Genomic DNA, 16,294 nt, shown 5'->3' on the forward strand with positions numbered 1-16,294 from the left:
CGTGGCATTATATTTACCGTCTCTGATACACTAATTCCATACTCATAATTATCCCACTAACAACATTACTAATCACACTCTAACAATAGCACTAGCAAACTCCATACACCTATAGAGTATTAAAATGCCAAGGAACGGGACTAATGTCCGTCACATACCAACACCTAATAATCACTCCCAAACATGTTATGCGCACCAATCCTTTCATCCAACTTTCACCTGTTAACATACACCATATCATAAATGGCTACATCAAGCAAGAAACCTATCAAATTGCTATAACACACATGTAGTCACATCACATTTCACATGGGGTTCAGCCGCATTTATAACCACCCCCGTAGTTTACCGGTTAAGACAATAAGATCTAAATTTGAAATAATGGTGCCTACTTATCCAAAGTCAACCTCATATTGTACTTATGTCGGGTTCATTTTATTAGACACACCTAGGTTCATTGGTTCAGGTTCCAAAATCGTCGCTTTGATACCACTTTGTAACACCCCCTTCTTACCTAGTCAAGGTAATCGGGAGATGTCACCATCTCGATTTCCCGAGGCAGTGAATTGGAACTTCAGTTAAGTAACATTTTATATAAATAACAAACTTAATGGATTACATAATGAATAATACAAGTGATTTCTACATATGACAAAACCAGTAAGGCTACATCATCTACCATATGACTATGCAACTCGACTCCAACTCCGTGGCTCAGCCCGTCTCCCACTAGATACTAAATCCAAACTTGTGCTCAAATTGTTCCCCATATGATTGGGAAATATCATATGGTTCATCACAGGCCACCCCAATTAAAACAGGCGACAGTTACACAAACCAACACACGTCATTCTGATAATACAAATACTCAAGGCAAGACATGTAAACATGAATATGATATGCAATGATGAAACACATAAGGCACAATCTCCATCTCCGTATATATCCCGGTGACGGCAACCGCATCACCGCCCACCAAACAGCTGCACCGTAGCCCGTAAAAGAGGTACTCGGGACACGCCCGTTGTACCGAGCTCGGGCGCCCCTGCCAGGCGTCGTGACACCACACAAGCCCCTCCGTACTCAAGTCATAAAAGTGCACGTCCCTCATGGAGTGGGAAACTCCAAGAGGTGACCCAAGCATAAGACGGTCTTCCGAACCGCCTTACGTCTTTTCAACAACCGAGTATCACAATCACAACTCCACCACATCCTCCAACATCCACAATAATCACATGTATGCAATATGCAACACAATGAGTCAAATATACAACTCCTCATGAGACAAAATCCTAAATATGCCATGAACAACAATTCCACAAATATTCCGACTCTTTAAGTCAATATATCTCATTATCATGTTATAAAGCGATTCCGACATCAACATGAGACTCGCAACAATCCCAAATATCATGATGTGATGCATTACTACTTCAACCATGGAAACAATGATAAATGACACATGAATAAGCATTCATATTACCAAAATCAAGTAGCGAAACCCTACCTTTAAGCAAACTCTGCAAGCAACTCGAGACAAATCTGAAACCGCCATATCCTACATAAACCACATAATAACCATCACAATACATCTTATACTCATATAATACAAAACCCCTTATTAATACTCTTTAATTACCCATATTACTAATAATAATTACTCCCTCCAATTTCATTTATTGTTCCCCTTTCTTTTTGGCATAAGAAATAAGAGAATCAATTTGGACCACACAATATACATAACCCCACATCAAATTGATTTTGGACCACACAAATTTGTACAAAAAAGGAAAGAGAGAACAATAAGATAAATGGATGGAAAGGGAAAGAGGAACAATAAATGAAATTGGAGGGAGTACTAATTAATATTACCCATCAAAACCCCCAAAAGTTAGGGTTAAACAAGAGGTAAAGGAAAAAGGTGAAATATCGACTTACAAAGAGTAGATCGGGAAAAAGGTGGAGGAAAGGGTGCTTCATCTTCAAATTCTAGCTTAGCTACCATGGAGCAAAGTTTAGGAAAGTTCAAGAGAAAAGGGAGAAGATTTGGAGGCTTAGAGAGAGTGGGGGAAATGAAATTAGGGTTGGCGGATTCTAATCTCGAACATAGATTATAACGCCTTTGACACGCTGATAAGCTCGTATTTCTACTGTCTATTTAGCATATTTTAAGTACAATAAAGCGACATTGGGATGCGGTTTTACATGATTTACGTCACTATTACCGTTTTTCGAGTGTCAGGGTAATAATGGAGTTTTGAGCAATGATCGGAAGCGAAGGCATGTCTTGAAGTCTACTATGGTACAAAACATTTACAAGCAACAAAGAAGACTAACTAAGACATGAAGAAGTGAAAGGATGAAGCAATTGAAAATATGAAGCTTTGTTTGCATAAGGATCGACTTCAAATGAGTATATCTTAAGTTCTAGAGCTCGTACCGATGCAAGGCTAAGTGGAGGTGAAAGCTTATATTATTAGCTTTCCAAGGACAGGTCAGACACCTCGTTTGGCCAAGTAACGAGAGAGATATGGCCTTTTGAAAAATGCAGTCCAGGGGCAAGGGCGCACAGTGCGCCTTTCCCAAAGCTATAGAGCGCACCGTGCGCCTTACCTGGGTATTACGTGTTTTGATTACGGGCTTCCATCCAACTTAAGCCCATCATTTCCTCTGTAACCCAGGACTATATATAGGTAATACCATTAGGGATTCACAATCTGATGCTTTATTTTGTTAATCAAGTTGTAATTGAAGAATTATCATAATTTGGGTTTGAGATCTATTATGGAGAACTAATCTCCTTTCTCAATCCAACTCAAAGGTGTAATCTTTGGTTGTAAGACACTATAATATTTCCTTAATTTGTGTTATTATTATTAATCTCTTGTGTTTATTGTATTGAATTTTGGAAACCTTGTTTGATTATAGTAATTAAGTGTGATTTCCTTGTTACTTAATCTTGCCAAGTTCCTTAATTTATTGTTGTTGGGTTTATTAAGTGTGATTTCCTTGTAATCCCATCTTGCAACAACTTGTTATTAGACTAATGAATGTGATTTCTTCTTGGTTTAATTAACATTTGAGAGATTAATTTGTAATTGCTCATTAATTGTGATTTCATTGTGAGTAATTGCACCTATTAGATTTCATTGCTACATCTTCTTGTTATCTACCCTATGTGTGTGATTTCCACTAGGGGAACAAATAAGTTGGGTCAATTAGTAAATGTGATTTCCTTGTGATTGGTTTCTAATTGAGGGAATTTGGAGAATTAATCTCACTAATAGGGCAATAACATTAGTTAAAAGGATTGATTGAGTGGTTTTATCAACTAAAGTGTCTCACTTTATTGAGTTGGGTTAAGTCTTCCTTAAACTTCATAAATTTTCATCTTAAAACTTGTTTGATTGATTACTTGCTACTCACTCTTATTTGAATGTTGTTTTGCTTTTGTTACTTCGGAAACCAACCCTCCGACCCCCCCCTCTCATTTACATGCTTGTTTGTTGATGACCTTACAATTGTTCTTATAATATAATTGAAAACCGATTGCAAACCCCCCTTCTCTTGGGTACGATCCCCTTCTTACTACTTTACTTGTCTTAGAATTAGTTTAAATTAGTATTAAGTGTGGCTTATAAATTGTTAATTTGGCCATCTTAATTAGCGACATTTTAGGCGTGTCACACGCTGCCAGATAACCCGGCCGAGTGCCACTTACTCGGTCCACTACACCCTCCACTCGGTCTAGTATAGGTCATACTTGGTCCACTGCACAACCATTACCTCACTCGCAAATAGCTTCTCGTCACCCTTAGGGTCCTCTCACTCATCCCAAGGTTCTTTTAGAAGTCTCAAAATATCCGACTATTACACATATTACCATGTAGAATATCCCATTTTATATTAGTTCTATAAAGTTTATAAATTACATTTTAGTTTTCTGATTTCCAAACTCAATTTTTTCTGAGTTTATATGTAATGTTTTTGAGTTAAAATGTAAATTCTTGACTTTAATGTTTAAGTAAATGAACTCGAAACTTTATAATAAAAGTCATAATTATAAAAAAAAAAAACTCGAAAACATTTTCTTAATGCTCATAAACTACACCATCTGGAGTAGTATATCAGAATTACTTCACATTTAATAAGTTTCTGAGTTTCTATGTATTTTTTTTTTTTGAATTCTATAACTTTTATAAATTACATTTTAGTTTTCTGATGTGAAAACTCAATTTTTTCTGAGCTTATATGTAAATTTTTTTATTTATAATGTACTTTTTGGAGTTTAATGTTTAAGTAAATAAACTCAAAAACTTTATGATAAAACTCATAATTTTAAAAACAAAACTCAAAAATTTTATCTTAATGTTAAACTATACCATTTAATGTCGTACATCACTATAAAAAAAGAATACATTATTTTTATTCCTTGAGCTCTCATTCTCGTCATTGTTTTGTCCGTCATTATTAACTTCCTCCAATTTTCCACTATACGTAACACATTCCTTCATTTAACCAATCTATACTTTCTTCTTCATCCATTTATAGCTTCAACTTCAATCTTTCTTTCTTTCTTTGTAAATATGTTCTCCTTTTACTTAGTACTAACCCTTTGTCCAGGCTTCTTCGGTTAACCAAAAAATTCAAGAAAACTATGGCCCAAAACAAACCGTGAAATATATCAACAATCCATCCCATTAATGTTAATTTCTTTTTTTGTTTATTATTATTATTATTATTATTATTATTATTATTATTATTATTATTTCAGTTCAGCTACAATCAGCTCAGTTCAGTTCAACTCCTATTCAATTTAGTTCAGTTCAGTTTCATTTAGTTCTAGGGATGTCGTTGGGGCGGGGCGGTGGTGGATATAGGCTCCCCCGTACCCGTACCCACCAAGAAAAACTTGTACCCATCCCCGCCCCATCACCCTTGGCGGGTACAAGTTTCCAAAACCATCCCCGCCCCAATGGGTGAAAATATAAAACCGTACCCGCCCCGCTTACCCATTAATTTACATTTTTTTAAAAATTTATCTTTATAATTTTAGAAAAAACTTTATAAAATAGCTATTATTAACATCATATCTTAATTATAACTAAATAAGATTTAAAAAATTGTCATAGTCATATTAATTTTTTTAATGATTGGCGGATAGGCGGGTAAGATGCAAAATTCATCCCCGCCCCATTACCCATAGCGGGTACAATTTTCGTACCCGCACCTGCCCCACCACCCGCCAACGCTCTAACCATCCCCGCCCCAACTGGGGCGGGTGCGGGGCGGTACCCACTTGTACCCGCCCCGATGACCTCCCTATTTAGTTCATCTCAGCTCAATTCAGCTCCATTCAATTTAGTAGATTATTTTACACCTATAAGAGCATCCGCAAAAGAGAGAAATAGCCTCCCTATTTGCCTCCTCTTTCCTCAAATGAGCATCCTCATTGTTGCACCAACATCCCCATTATTTGGGGCTCCGCTGTATTTAGGGAAGGTCCCAAAAAAAGTAAGGCAATTTGTGATACTTTTGGGAAGATTCCCAAATGTTTGTGTGTGAATTGGGGAACCCCATTGTTGCATAAATGTAGTTATGAAACGGGAAGGGTAAATAAAAAAGTTAGTGGAAAATGAGATGGACGAATAAGAAAAGGAAAGAAAAAATATGAGAAGCCTCACCTTTGCGGATGCTCTAACAATCTCTCTAATTGATTTCAAATGGATTTGGAGGGAAAAAAGTTGCATCCAGGAGTACACTTTAGTTTGTATACTATTCCCTCCTATCTTTTTACCTCAAAACTTTATGGGTTAGCTATGATCACCACTGTCCACTTAAATCTTCCTGATTTACTTTCAGAGGCGAAGAATTAGGAGTACAATTCCAGGCATAACCACCAGAAGGAAATACGCTGCCGATTTGTGATATCGGGTTTCTGGAAGCATAGTGGCCACTTCATTACTACCATTAAGAAGTTGAAACTTATAGAGTTGTTTCCAGGAACCGACTGATTAAAGTCAGCCGCAGCTCTAAACTGATTTTACCCGTAAGTCATCCATTACCTCTGTTTTATTGCTGCTAACTTCATTTAGTTGCTGCTAAACATCTGAAATACAGTATATTTTACCTTGTCTGCAAAGTCAGTATAATATTTTAAGAAACAGAGAAATTTGTTCCTGGAAATAACAAGTTAACTGATTAAACAAAGGATGATGAACAATTGAACACATGTAAGAAAACCATGACTGGATACCTTCCAGACATTTGTTTTTCCCTTTCCAACTCAAAATATCTTGAGTGTTACAATACATGAGTAAATTTAAATAGAAAAAGAAAACTTATTTTAATACTATCTGCACACCGTGACTAAACAACTAAAGAGAGTTTTCCATTCCGTTGGTGAACCCTCCATGACTCTCAATCCTATTACTTATACCTATATGGGATCGACTAGATGCCCATGTGTAAAATCATTATACACTCTAAGATGAACTAAGTCTATGTGTCGCGGATGCTGTACAAAGAACAAACTTTTTGCCAAATTTGGCTAGGAATTCGACTACCAAGTTCGATCCCCATAAAAACAAAAGAATGACATGCATACACAAATGGTTCACACTCGGGTAAGCTATACGCACCTAGAGAGTGGAACTAAAAAAGAATTAAGTGAATTCAGACCGTCCATAATTGATCTGATGAAGAGAATGCCATGATGCTTGTAAGGCGCAAGATGACATCGGTGGATCTTGGAAAGCAGATTCAAAAGCCTCGGGAGAAAAATTTCAGGCCTATGTGGCTGCCATTCTGGAAAACCGAGAAAAAAAGACAAAAATCTCGATATTAAGACTTCCCTGATTGAGGGAAGGTGTAATAAACCAAATGAGTTGAAATAAGGTCAAAGCCCTTGCAGGAGTGCCTTTCTGCAAGGTGGTGATTGCAAAGGATTGGTCACAGTGTGGTGAGCTGGAGACTCGATTCCGAGTGTTTTCAGTAGAAAGTGCCTCTCCTGCAACACGTATGAAATTATGGATCGTCAATGAAACATTCAAGGAAAACATGAACACGATTTTTCATAACTTGACATTTAGAATCGAGTACAATATCAGGATATGATATTTAGAAAGGATCTGAAACATACAACCTATGTGAGTGTTGGTATCTGCATGATTCAATTTTGTAGACATGGGGACTATGTCCTATAATGAGGATACAGGTGCAACGACATGTCTTTAAAATAAAATTTTATTTACAAAATTGAAATATAGAGATTTTATTTTAAAGTGAAATAAATAGATAGATGTTTTGGATAAATGAGGCTTAACATCATTAGATATCATATTAAATGCTTCATAGAGAGTCTCTTCCTTCACTTTTATCATGCAGAGCACCCTTTTCGGCTCTTATAGACAGCAATGTTTGGTAAGTAAGGGTCGGATACGGATTCCATACCCGTTATTGAGTATCGTGTTGGACACATGCATGGCCCAAAAAGTGAAAGTGTCAAAGTAAAATAGCATATACATCTAGTGAGAGATTAGTATTTGAAATGAGTTGGAGACGGTCGATCAAGCTCTGAAAATTAAATTGCCTTAGATAACCTTACAAGTTCCACCAGCCTAATAGGATCTCTAGTTGTATCATGTTCACGAAGTGTTCCACACATATTCCAACTTATAGCTGGATTTGGACACATGTTACAGAGAGTGATGACTGTACATTTGTCAGTTATGATTGCTGGATTTCTAACTTATTCCTAAGATCTTTAGATCTATCATACGGTGGAGAATGAAAAGAGGTAAACATCAAAAACAAAAGACGTAAGCACTAAATTTTCTAACATCCCTTATGTCGTGGTAAGTGCCAATTAAATGGTCGTGTAACTGAATTGATTTAGGATGTTGATTATGAAGGGAAGAATCTATGATCTACAGGGTATGAATGTATGACACTACACGGTCTTCAAAAAGATTTAAGGATAAGGAGGTGATGGTGCTGGACGGGGACTACGTAGAGGTAATGTTGATGCATGGAAAAGGAAGAACGAAGAGACTAGGTTGCCTATTTCACTGAACCCTTAGCAAATCGCAAATCAATTTGAGCGTATTCTATCATGATACTTACTAATATACTCCATAATTTTGAGCAAGTTGATTTGAGCGTATTCTATCATGATACTTACTAAGATCTTCAGTTTTGAACGAAGAGACTCTATTACAACGTATTGCAAATTAGATGTTACACATCCATGCAACCATGGATGGGAGCCTCAACCCGCTTATGACCAAAGATATTATATGGATTTAGTATCAGTCAAGTAGTAGAAGATCATAAGACAGTTCACCACTTATAGAACATAAGGCAGCACTACAGCAGCCACTACAACGTCGCCAGAGATATTTCACAGATTTTATGAGTGAGAAAATAGGAATGAAAAAGATAACAAGCTTACACTTTCTGAAAATTGTGGGCTGGGAATTGTAGATGCCAGAGACTTGAACATTGGAGTTACTTGGCTCGGAGAGCTATATTCTGCAGGTAATACGATAGAACAAATATTAACGCCAGAAATCAATTCCATTACGTCCATTCAACATAATATTGGTGTTATTAATTCCATCTGCGAGATATTGGAGTTACTTGACTCTTCTATCTTATATATATATGGGCTTGTTTGGTAATCAGCAGATTGATATTAGCAGAAGCAGATTGGTCAAGCAGATTATAAATGACATATTGGATTAACAGGTTTGACTAATATATTTCAATTAGCAGATTTAGTAGAAGTGTTTCGTAATTAGCAGATTTTGGTTAATAAAATGTTGTATCTATGTGTAGATTGTTGACGGATTCATATTTCACAATCTACTAATGTGAATATGCGGGGTGGAGCAGCATATTGAAAAACAGTAGATTGAGCTCCAATCTACTCTTTCAATATGCCATTTACCAAACACTCAAAATAGTAGATTGGTGAGTCAAACATGCTAAAAGCCTTGAATATGCTGAAAAATTTTCAATCCGCCGTTTACCAAACACCCCCTATATATAAAACTGGGTTGAAACGCTGTGGATGCGCCACGTGTCATATACAGCCTTAATGACAAGCATTAATTACGGCTAATCATTTAATATGATCATAATAAATACTGTATAAATCTCAGCAAAATAATAATTATAATTTAATAATTTTAGTATAAAATTACAAAATAATTGCGATCATTTGATTCTAAATTTCTTAAAAAATATTTTGATAAAAATTCTAAATTGTAAATAATTAAGTTCATTACGAAAAATGCTTTCAATTGAGTATAATTTTTACTATATTTATCACAATATTTTGATATGTAAAGATGATTAAAGTGAGTATCACAATGATTTCCATTCATGTAAAAAGCCATTTTAAGAAAGTTACAAAACTCATACCATTAAATCCATTCAGAAAAATAAATTTGGAAGAGCCATTGTATTTATTAAAAACAAAACTTAAATAATATTACTAAGATATAAGTTTGTATAGTGTGGGAATGAAAAAACTATATTGCGACAAATTAAATACATATGAGATTTTGAGAGGTTTAAATAGTGTGATAACGAGTATATATGTAATGATTATTAAGTAATATAGTATTATAAATGACGTGAAAAACCACATTACATTTTTCTTTAATATTTTCAGTTAAATATTTATACGTCAAGAATAAAACATTGATTATGAGTAAGGCCATGTTCTTTTGGACGGAAACGGATCTGATCTGAACTGAACTTATATGATCTCAACTGAACTTATAGAATCAGAACTGAACTTATAGAATCTGAATTGAACTAATTTTATAGGATCTGAACTGGACTGAACTTATTGGATCTGAACTGAACTTATAAGATCTGAACTGAACTTACACGATCCGAATTTAAATTAACTTAAGTTAATTTAACTTAAATATTATTATTATTATTATTATTATTATTATTATTATTGCTATTATTATTATTATTGCTATTAGTATTATTATTGCTATTAGTATTATTATTGCTATTAGTATTATTATTGCTATTAGTATTATTATTGCTATTAGTATTATTATTACTATTATTATTATTATTACTATTATTACTATTATTACTATTATTACTATTATTACTATTATTATTATTATTACTATTATTACTATTATTACTATTATTATTATTATTATTATTATTATTATTATTATTATAAAAACACAAACTTTTATTGAGATTAAACAAAAAAATTACAAGAAATTCGTGGGCAGCCAAGAGAGAACAATGATAAAAAAAATAGTCTAAAACCCAAGGTAAGATAATAACATTTTTCCGTTTTATATACATTGGTTTGTTCATACATTATACTACGGTTACATTACGATAAAAAATAATGAGAAGAGTGATAATTTTGTTTTAAAAATAATAATGTATATATGTATCGAATAATTAATAATGTCAAATGTTTTTGCGTCAATTTTTAAAAATAATATCTGTATATAATTTTTCTAAACTTAATTTATAGGATCTGAACTGAACTTATAGGATCTGAACTGAACTGAACTTATAGAATCTGATCTGAACTGAACTTATATGATTTGAACTAAACTTATAAGATCTGAACTGAAATGAACTTATAGGATCTGAACTGAACTTATAGGATTTGAACTGAACTGAACTTATAGGATCTGAAGTGAACTTAAATTAAGTGACTTTAAGTCCAAAAGAAAAGGGCCTAACTAGATATTACTTTTACTTAAATATTTTATATGTTATATTATAAAAATAATATTTAAGAAAGTTCGACCTCTTTATTTACAGGTAAACGTTTAAATATCATTATATATAGTTGTTTAAAGAAACAAAAGGTGCAAATTTCTTATGGATATGTTTGACACATAGCATATGTAAGACGCAACCCACATTTGAATAAGTTGAGTTTGAACCCTATATGTTTCATACATAAATATCACACGTTCTACATAAAAAATAAAAAATTGTTTAAAACTATATTCACATTATTATGAACAAATATTAATTGAGTTGGAACATAACGTATCGTGAAATGATATAATTTGAGAACTTTATATTGATGGTTGCATTATTCGAATAAATTTATATTAATTAATATGATATTTAATTAGTCACAAATTTATTTGTAAAATAATGATCATGCATAATTAACTAATCCGTATAACTTATTTGTTTTAATTAAAATTTTATTTATTTTATTTTAAAATATTGAAGTTAAACCTAAAAAAATAAAATTTGAGAAAAAATTAATTTATTTTTATTTATAAGTAAAAATATTAAAAGTCATATATGAATTATATTATTTTTGTTCAATTTTAATAATAAAATTTTAAAACAGGCCGCGCGAAGCGCGGGATACTACCTAGTTAATAGTGAACTCTCACATTCTAAGGAAGTAAATTATACTCATTGCGTTCATAAGAGCCGATAAAGTTGCTGCCTTAATGGCGCGAATGTGTCACATCCGTATCCTACTCCTTCGAGGTCGGTTGATAGCCAATTGCTTTCACTTTCCTCACTCACCCAAAAGGATGAGATAGATTGGTCATGTTCTAGAGGATTAAGTTATTTTCTTTTCGATAACAAAAGCAGAAGTGCATTCAGTATAATAGTTTGTTTATGTTCTCAAAAGAGGAATTTAATTACCTTCATCTAATGTCACACTGGTAATGTGCTTGCTTTTACTCAAGTCAACACAAGCATCATATTCTTCTAGTAGCGACTGTGCTACAGGTCCAATTTCCTCGTGCATTGTGCATATTTCAGGTTGAGACGGCTCCCCATGATCACTAGCAGAATGGGACAAGCTAGTTGATCCAGTACTGTACTCTGAGCTGCTTGGAGACGAATACATTTCAGGTTGCCTGGAAATCAGAGTAAGAAATCATTAGCCACACAATGCGTTATGGTCTATCTTACTCGGACTTGGTTGGAAAGATTCAACACAACACATTTTATGAAACAATTGCTGATGTTTTTATCTTAAATGAAGTGTTCAAATATCATGTACAAATTTCCGAGTGTCAAATATCAAACATGAGTAGGCAATATAATATGATGAGTCGGAGTAACATAGGGTATAGTTGATTTATATTTGAAATTTAACGCTAAATTTACTCAGTTGAGTTAGAAACCTCTGATGTAACCGAATACCCCTTTTGCTACTGCTCAACTCTTCCATCAACTCTCTGAAATCTTCAAGCTGCATATCTGCATCATATATTCTGCATTTAAACTTGTCACCTTCTTTGCTTTTACCAAAGAAATTCTGTAGTATCTGCAAATGTTCCACATAATCATAATCAATGTCTGAGAGATGCCATTTGTTACTATTGCAACAAGAGCATCACCATAGTGCCTCAAAGGCTCCTGCAAATTTTAGGATAGGGGGCTCTAACATAAGCAGCCTTACCCCTGCATTGAACACCTCAAGAGGTTGTTTCCATTTGACCCACATTGAAACAATGAATGATTGCTAGAACACGTTTAAAAAGAAAAAAGGCGGCGCCAGTTTAGTGACCCATTTTGGTTTTTTCTTTGGGTTTTTTTGTCAAAAACTACCTTATATTTAGGGGCATTTGTAAAAATACTACCTTATATTATTTTTTTTGTTTTCAACTACCTTTGTTTTCTTTATTTTTGGTCAATAACTACCTACGGTGAGAGTCTAGACATATTTGGTCTGTTTTCCGACTTTAACCTATCTCACATGACTCTTTTATGTTGTAATCTTACTTAGGCCCGATTTTAGGAAGTCATGATGTACTTACGCTTAGCTTTAATAGATGTTTGTAGTTATTATTGAAATGTAAAATCCATAAATTTTGCTTATCTAAAGTTAAATTGTGGTTTGGACGCATTTGATCATTGTTGTTTGATGTTAACAAAGTCATGTAAGATAGGTTAATGTCACTAAACCAACCAAATCGCACCATACTTTCGGCATAGGTAGTTTTTGACCAAAAAGTGAGAAAACAAAGGTAGTCTAAAACAAAAAGAATAATATAAGGTAGTATTTTTACAAATACCCCTAAATATAAGGTAGTTTTCGACAAAAAACCCTTTTTCTTATCATAATCTAGAACCAAAAATTTTAAGTCTTTGACTTCACTGGAACCATGTTATTTGTGTCTAAACGAAGAAAATTACTTCAGATTACTATAACACTTGAAGTTGCAGCTTGTAATTTCTTAAGCAAAGACCAGGAAATCATGGAAAAGCACTTACTTTCCACGCATTCTCAAGACTTTGCTCTGTAGTATCCATATTTACTTTTACTGCAAGAGAGCTCAGTAACTCTGCTTGTTGCACCAAAGCAGCTACATTGGGATCATCCTTCCCCAGAAATGTTCCTTCGGTCTTCCCGCTAGCTGTTAATGCAACATTTTTAATAATCAACTTGTCTAGTTCGAGAAAGCATACTCAATTAACAACATTATGAGAAAAATACTACTCCAACTTTATCAAAGTCGAGCCTTTATAAAAAAATTCAAAACTAACAGCAAAAACTTGACTAATATACATTTAAATGCAGCTGTCAATGTCATGTACTCCGTACCATTAATTAGCACCTCCCTGTTTGTAGAAACTAGTAAATTTTCAGCATTGCGGTCATTTTGTGCTAGCACTGCAAAAGGAGCCCTTAGTTGCTGTTTTGAAACTCCAAAATCCTTAACCAACATGTTTCCACAGGTAAAATTTTCCGTATGATTTGGGATGTGTGCCCTCCTACGATAACAAAGATTGTTATAGAATCACCATTTAAAACTTTAAAAGGACTTGCACGATATGAAATCGAATGTAAACCCGGATTGTACCTCAATTTCTTAAGTGATGATGCAACATCCACCGTCCCAGGCAAACGCAAAATGTCGTCGACCAAAAGCCTTTTGTTATTAGCATTTACATATGCTCTGCCATTCTCCTTAGCCAAGGCTTCATGTTTTGCTCTCTTCTTGCACAAGGTAGAGAAGCGATTTTTCACAGCATTATCCGTCCTACAACAACAACAGTCAGCTAACACGTATCAACATCATATTTCCATTCTGAGGCACCAAACCTAGCAACAACAACAACAAAACCTAGGGGATGTACAATAGGAAATAACAGAGAGCACTTAAATTGCTCTCATTTACAACTCTCTTGTAGGAGAGCAAAGAAGTTGAGCCACAATGAAGAGGGCTCTCCTGTTACGAAAAAGGATAAAGGTTGAATAAGATGATACATACCTTCCAGAAACGACCTTTGCAATTTCAGTCCACCTGTTACCAAATATCTTCTGGGCCTGCATATAAGCTACTGTAACTGTTACAACTTACAACTTCATTAACATTAAGACCATTAATTTGTGTACTTGGAACTTGTAACTAATTATTAATGATTAGTACTGTATCAAATAGTTAATTAATTATTGTAAAGTAATTAATTAAGAATGAGTTACCTCACATAACAACAAATCTTCCTCCGGTGACCAACCTCCTTTTTTGAAATCGGAATTGAGATAAGTGTACCATCTGCGAACGATAATATGGAGTTTTATACAAACAGCATAATTCATTTTTGATTCAAGTATGTATGTATGTATCTATGAAACAGTAACTAAAGCCAACAACTTGAGGCGACCAATTTACCCAAAGTTAACAACTTTTTGAGAGATTATACCAAAATTATTACTACTATTTTGTTTCACTAACCAACCTTCTTCTACACTGTCTTGTTGTCTTATCCTTGAACTTTGATGCAATTATTGTCCAACTGCAATCCAATATCAACATCATCAATCATCAATTCCATTAAATATGTTTACAACTACTAATCAAGACCGTCCTCCTTACACCTATGGTCAATCCATCAAATAGAATATTATAAAGGCTTAGTGTAACGAGTATGGTCTCCCGGGAACACAAGAATTTTTCACTAATCCTCAATCAAATTAAAACAAAAAGCTGAACAGATATATCATACTTGTTAGTCCCATGTATGCTTATTTGCTCTCTTAGTATATCATCCTCCTGAAAATCCCAAAAAAAAAAAAAAAAAAAAAAAAAAAAAAAAAATCAATCGTCAGTGTCAAGTTTATCTTCAAATCAAATTTAATCAGTAACCCAATATCATAAAATAAAAAATTGAATGCTCGAATCAAATAATGATAATATCATTTTTCCAATATGAAATTTAAGTTTAATCAAATGTAAATAAATGATTGAAACGGTGATAATAATGAAATAAAGAATTTTTTTTTTGGTGCAAAAAAGAAATATTTATAGAATATGGTTTACCTGTTGAGTCCAAGTAACAATACGGCGTTCTTTAGGCTTATTAGTATATGTATCACTTGGCGTCGCCATCAATCAATCTTTGGAGCAAGACGATACTTGCATGCTTGAATCAAATATTATAAATTTCTTATTTGTTTATATTTACAATAAAACTGTTTGTACAAAAATTCCACAAATCTTATGTAAAGAAAATCAATCAAAACACTGTTCAATTCAAACAACTAAAAACACCAAATGATAATAATATACTAGTTAATAGTTAATATTATATCAACAAAGATTAAAAAATATGGGAAAGCAATGATAAAATTAGTATTAGAATTACTCCAGTATAGAAGAAGGGAGAAAGGTGGAAAGTTTGAGGTGAGTTTTTGACGAGAAGTCTATGAATTTATTGATGTTTACAAAGGGGAGTGCGTAGTAGTCATTGTTCATTAGTAAAAATGTGTTCATCGATATTAGCAAAAAGTGGGGTTTCATTAAAAATAAAAATAAAAATATTAAAGGAAAAATACAAGAATACATGAAAATACAAGTACGTATTGAGTAATAAGATTAAGTTGATTTGATAATGAGGGTTTAAAAAAATGGAGGAATTGAAGATGATTTGTCAAGTAGTCCGTTAAAAAGTGGAATATTATACTACTCCTGCTCTGTATATAATATAGAGTACTACGTAATGTAATGTGGTTGAGTGTATGGAAAGAGAACTTTATGGTTGGCATTGCCATTTTGCATATATAACGGATGCATTGGAGAGAGAGCGGGTATATCATATTGCCACATTATGAGACCAAGTTTGAATATAACGCTGAATTCTATGTTTAGTCTTCTCTTCTCATGTTTTTCGGGGTTTTGGCACATGCTTAGGAACAAAGGGTGCTTCCTTCTATCACACTTCACTAATTATTCTATCAGCTAGTCTTGCTATAAACGGATATATTCGTCTATAGCTAAAGACGGGTCAAATAGCTTGAAAG

At 33.6% G+C, this 16,294-nt stretch overlaps 1 protein-coding gene across 2 annotated transcripts; it reads right to left on the reverse strand.

Moving 5' to 3' along the window:
- Window positions 1–6,234: 6,234 nt before the first annotated feature.
- Window positions 6,235–15,895, reverse strand: LOC141623765 (transcription factor MYB124-like). 2 transcript variants are annotated; one of them, XM_074439918.1, is made up of 12 exons: window positions 15,315–15,895; window positions 15,001–15,047; window positions 14,734–14,790; window positions 14,477–14,549; window positions 14,265–14,320; window positions 13,854–14,033; window positions 13,595–13,764; window positions 13,264–13,406; window positions 12,171–12,313; window positions 11,683–11,900; window positions 8,453–8,532; window positions 6,235–7,009 (listed from the first exon to the last, which is right to left on the reverse strand). In XM_074439918.1, exons 1-12 carry the CDS (start codon window positions 15,381–15,383, stop codon window positions 6,899–6,901), a joined length of 1,347 nt encoding a protein of 448 aa, XP_074296019.1. In that variant the 5' UTR covers window positions 15,384–15,895; the 3' UTR covers window positions 6,235–6,898. The 2 variants fall into 2 exon arrangements, with proteins under 2 accessions (XP_074296019.1, XP_074296020.1); XM_074439919.1 differs by lacking the exons at window positions 14,734–14,790; window positions 15,001–15,047; window positions 15,315–15,895 and having other exon boundaries at window positions 14,265–14,331.
- Window positions 15,896–16,294: the final 399 nt, after the last annotated feature.

Source organism: Silene latifolia, chromosome X (assembly GCF_048544455.1).
Source record: "Silene latifolia isolate original U9 population chromosome X, ASM4854445v1, whole genome shotgun sequence".
Lineage (NCBI taxonomy): Eukaryota > Viridiplantae > Streptophyta > Magnoliopsida > Caryophyllales > Caryophyllaceae > Silene > Silene latifolia.

Coding starts and splice junctions, on each gene's coding strand:
- LOC141623765 (XM_074439918.1), bottom strand. CDS start 15,383: ATGGCGACGCCAAGTGATACATATACTAATAAGCCTAAAGAACGCCGT. Junction 11,901..12,170: donor GGTATTCGGTTACATCAGAG/GTTTCTAACTCA, acceptor TCTGATTTCCAG/GCAACCTGAAATGTATTCGT. Junction 7,010..8,452: donor GCCCACAATTTTCAGAAAGT/GTAAGCTTGTTA, acceptor TACGTGTTGCAG/GAGAGGCACTTTCTACTGAA.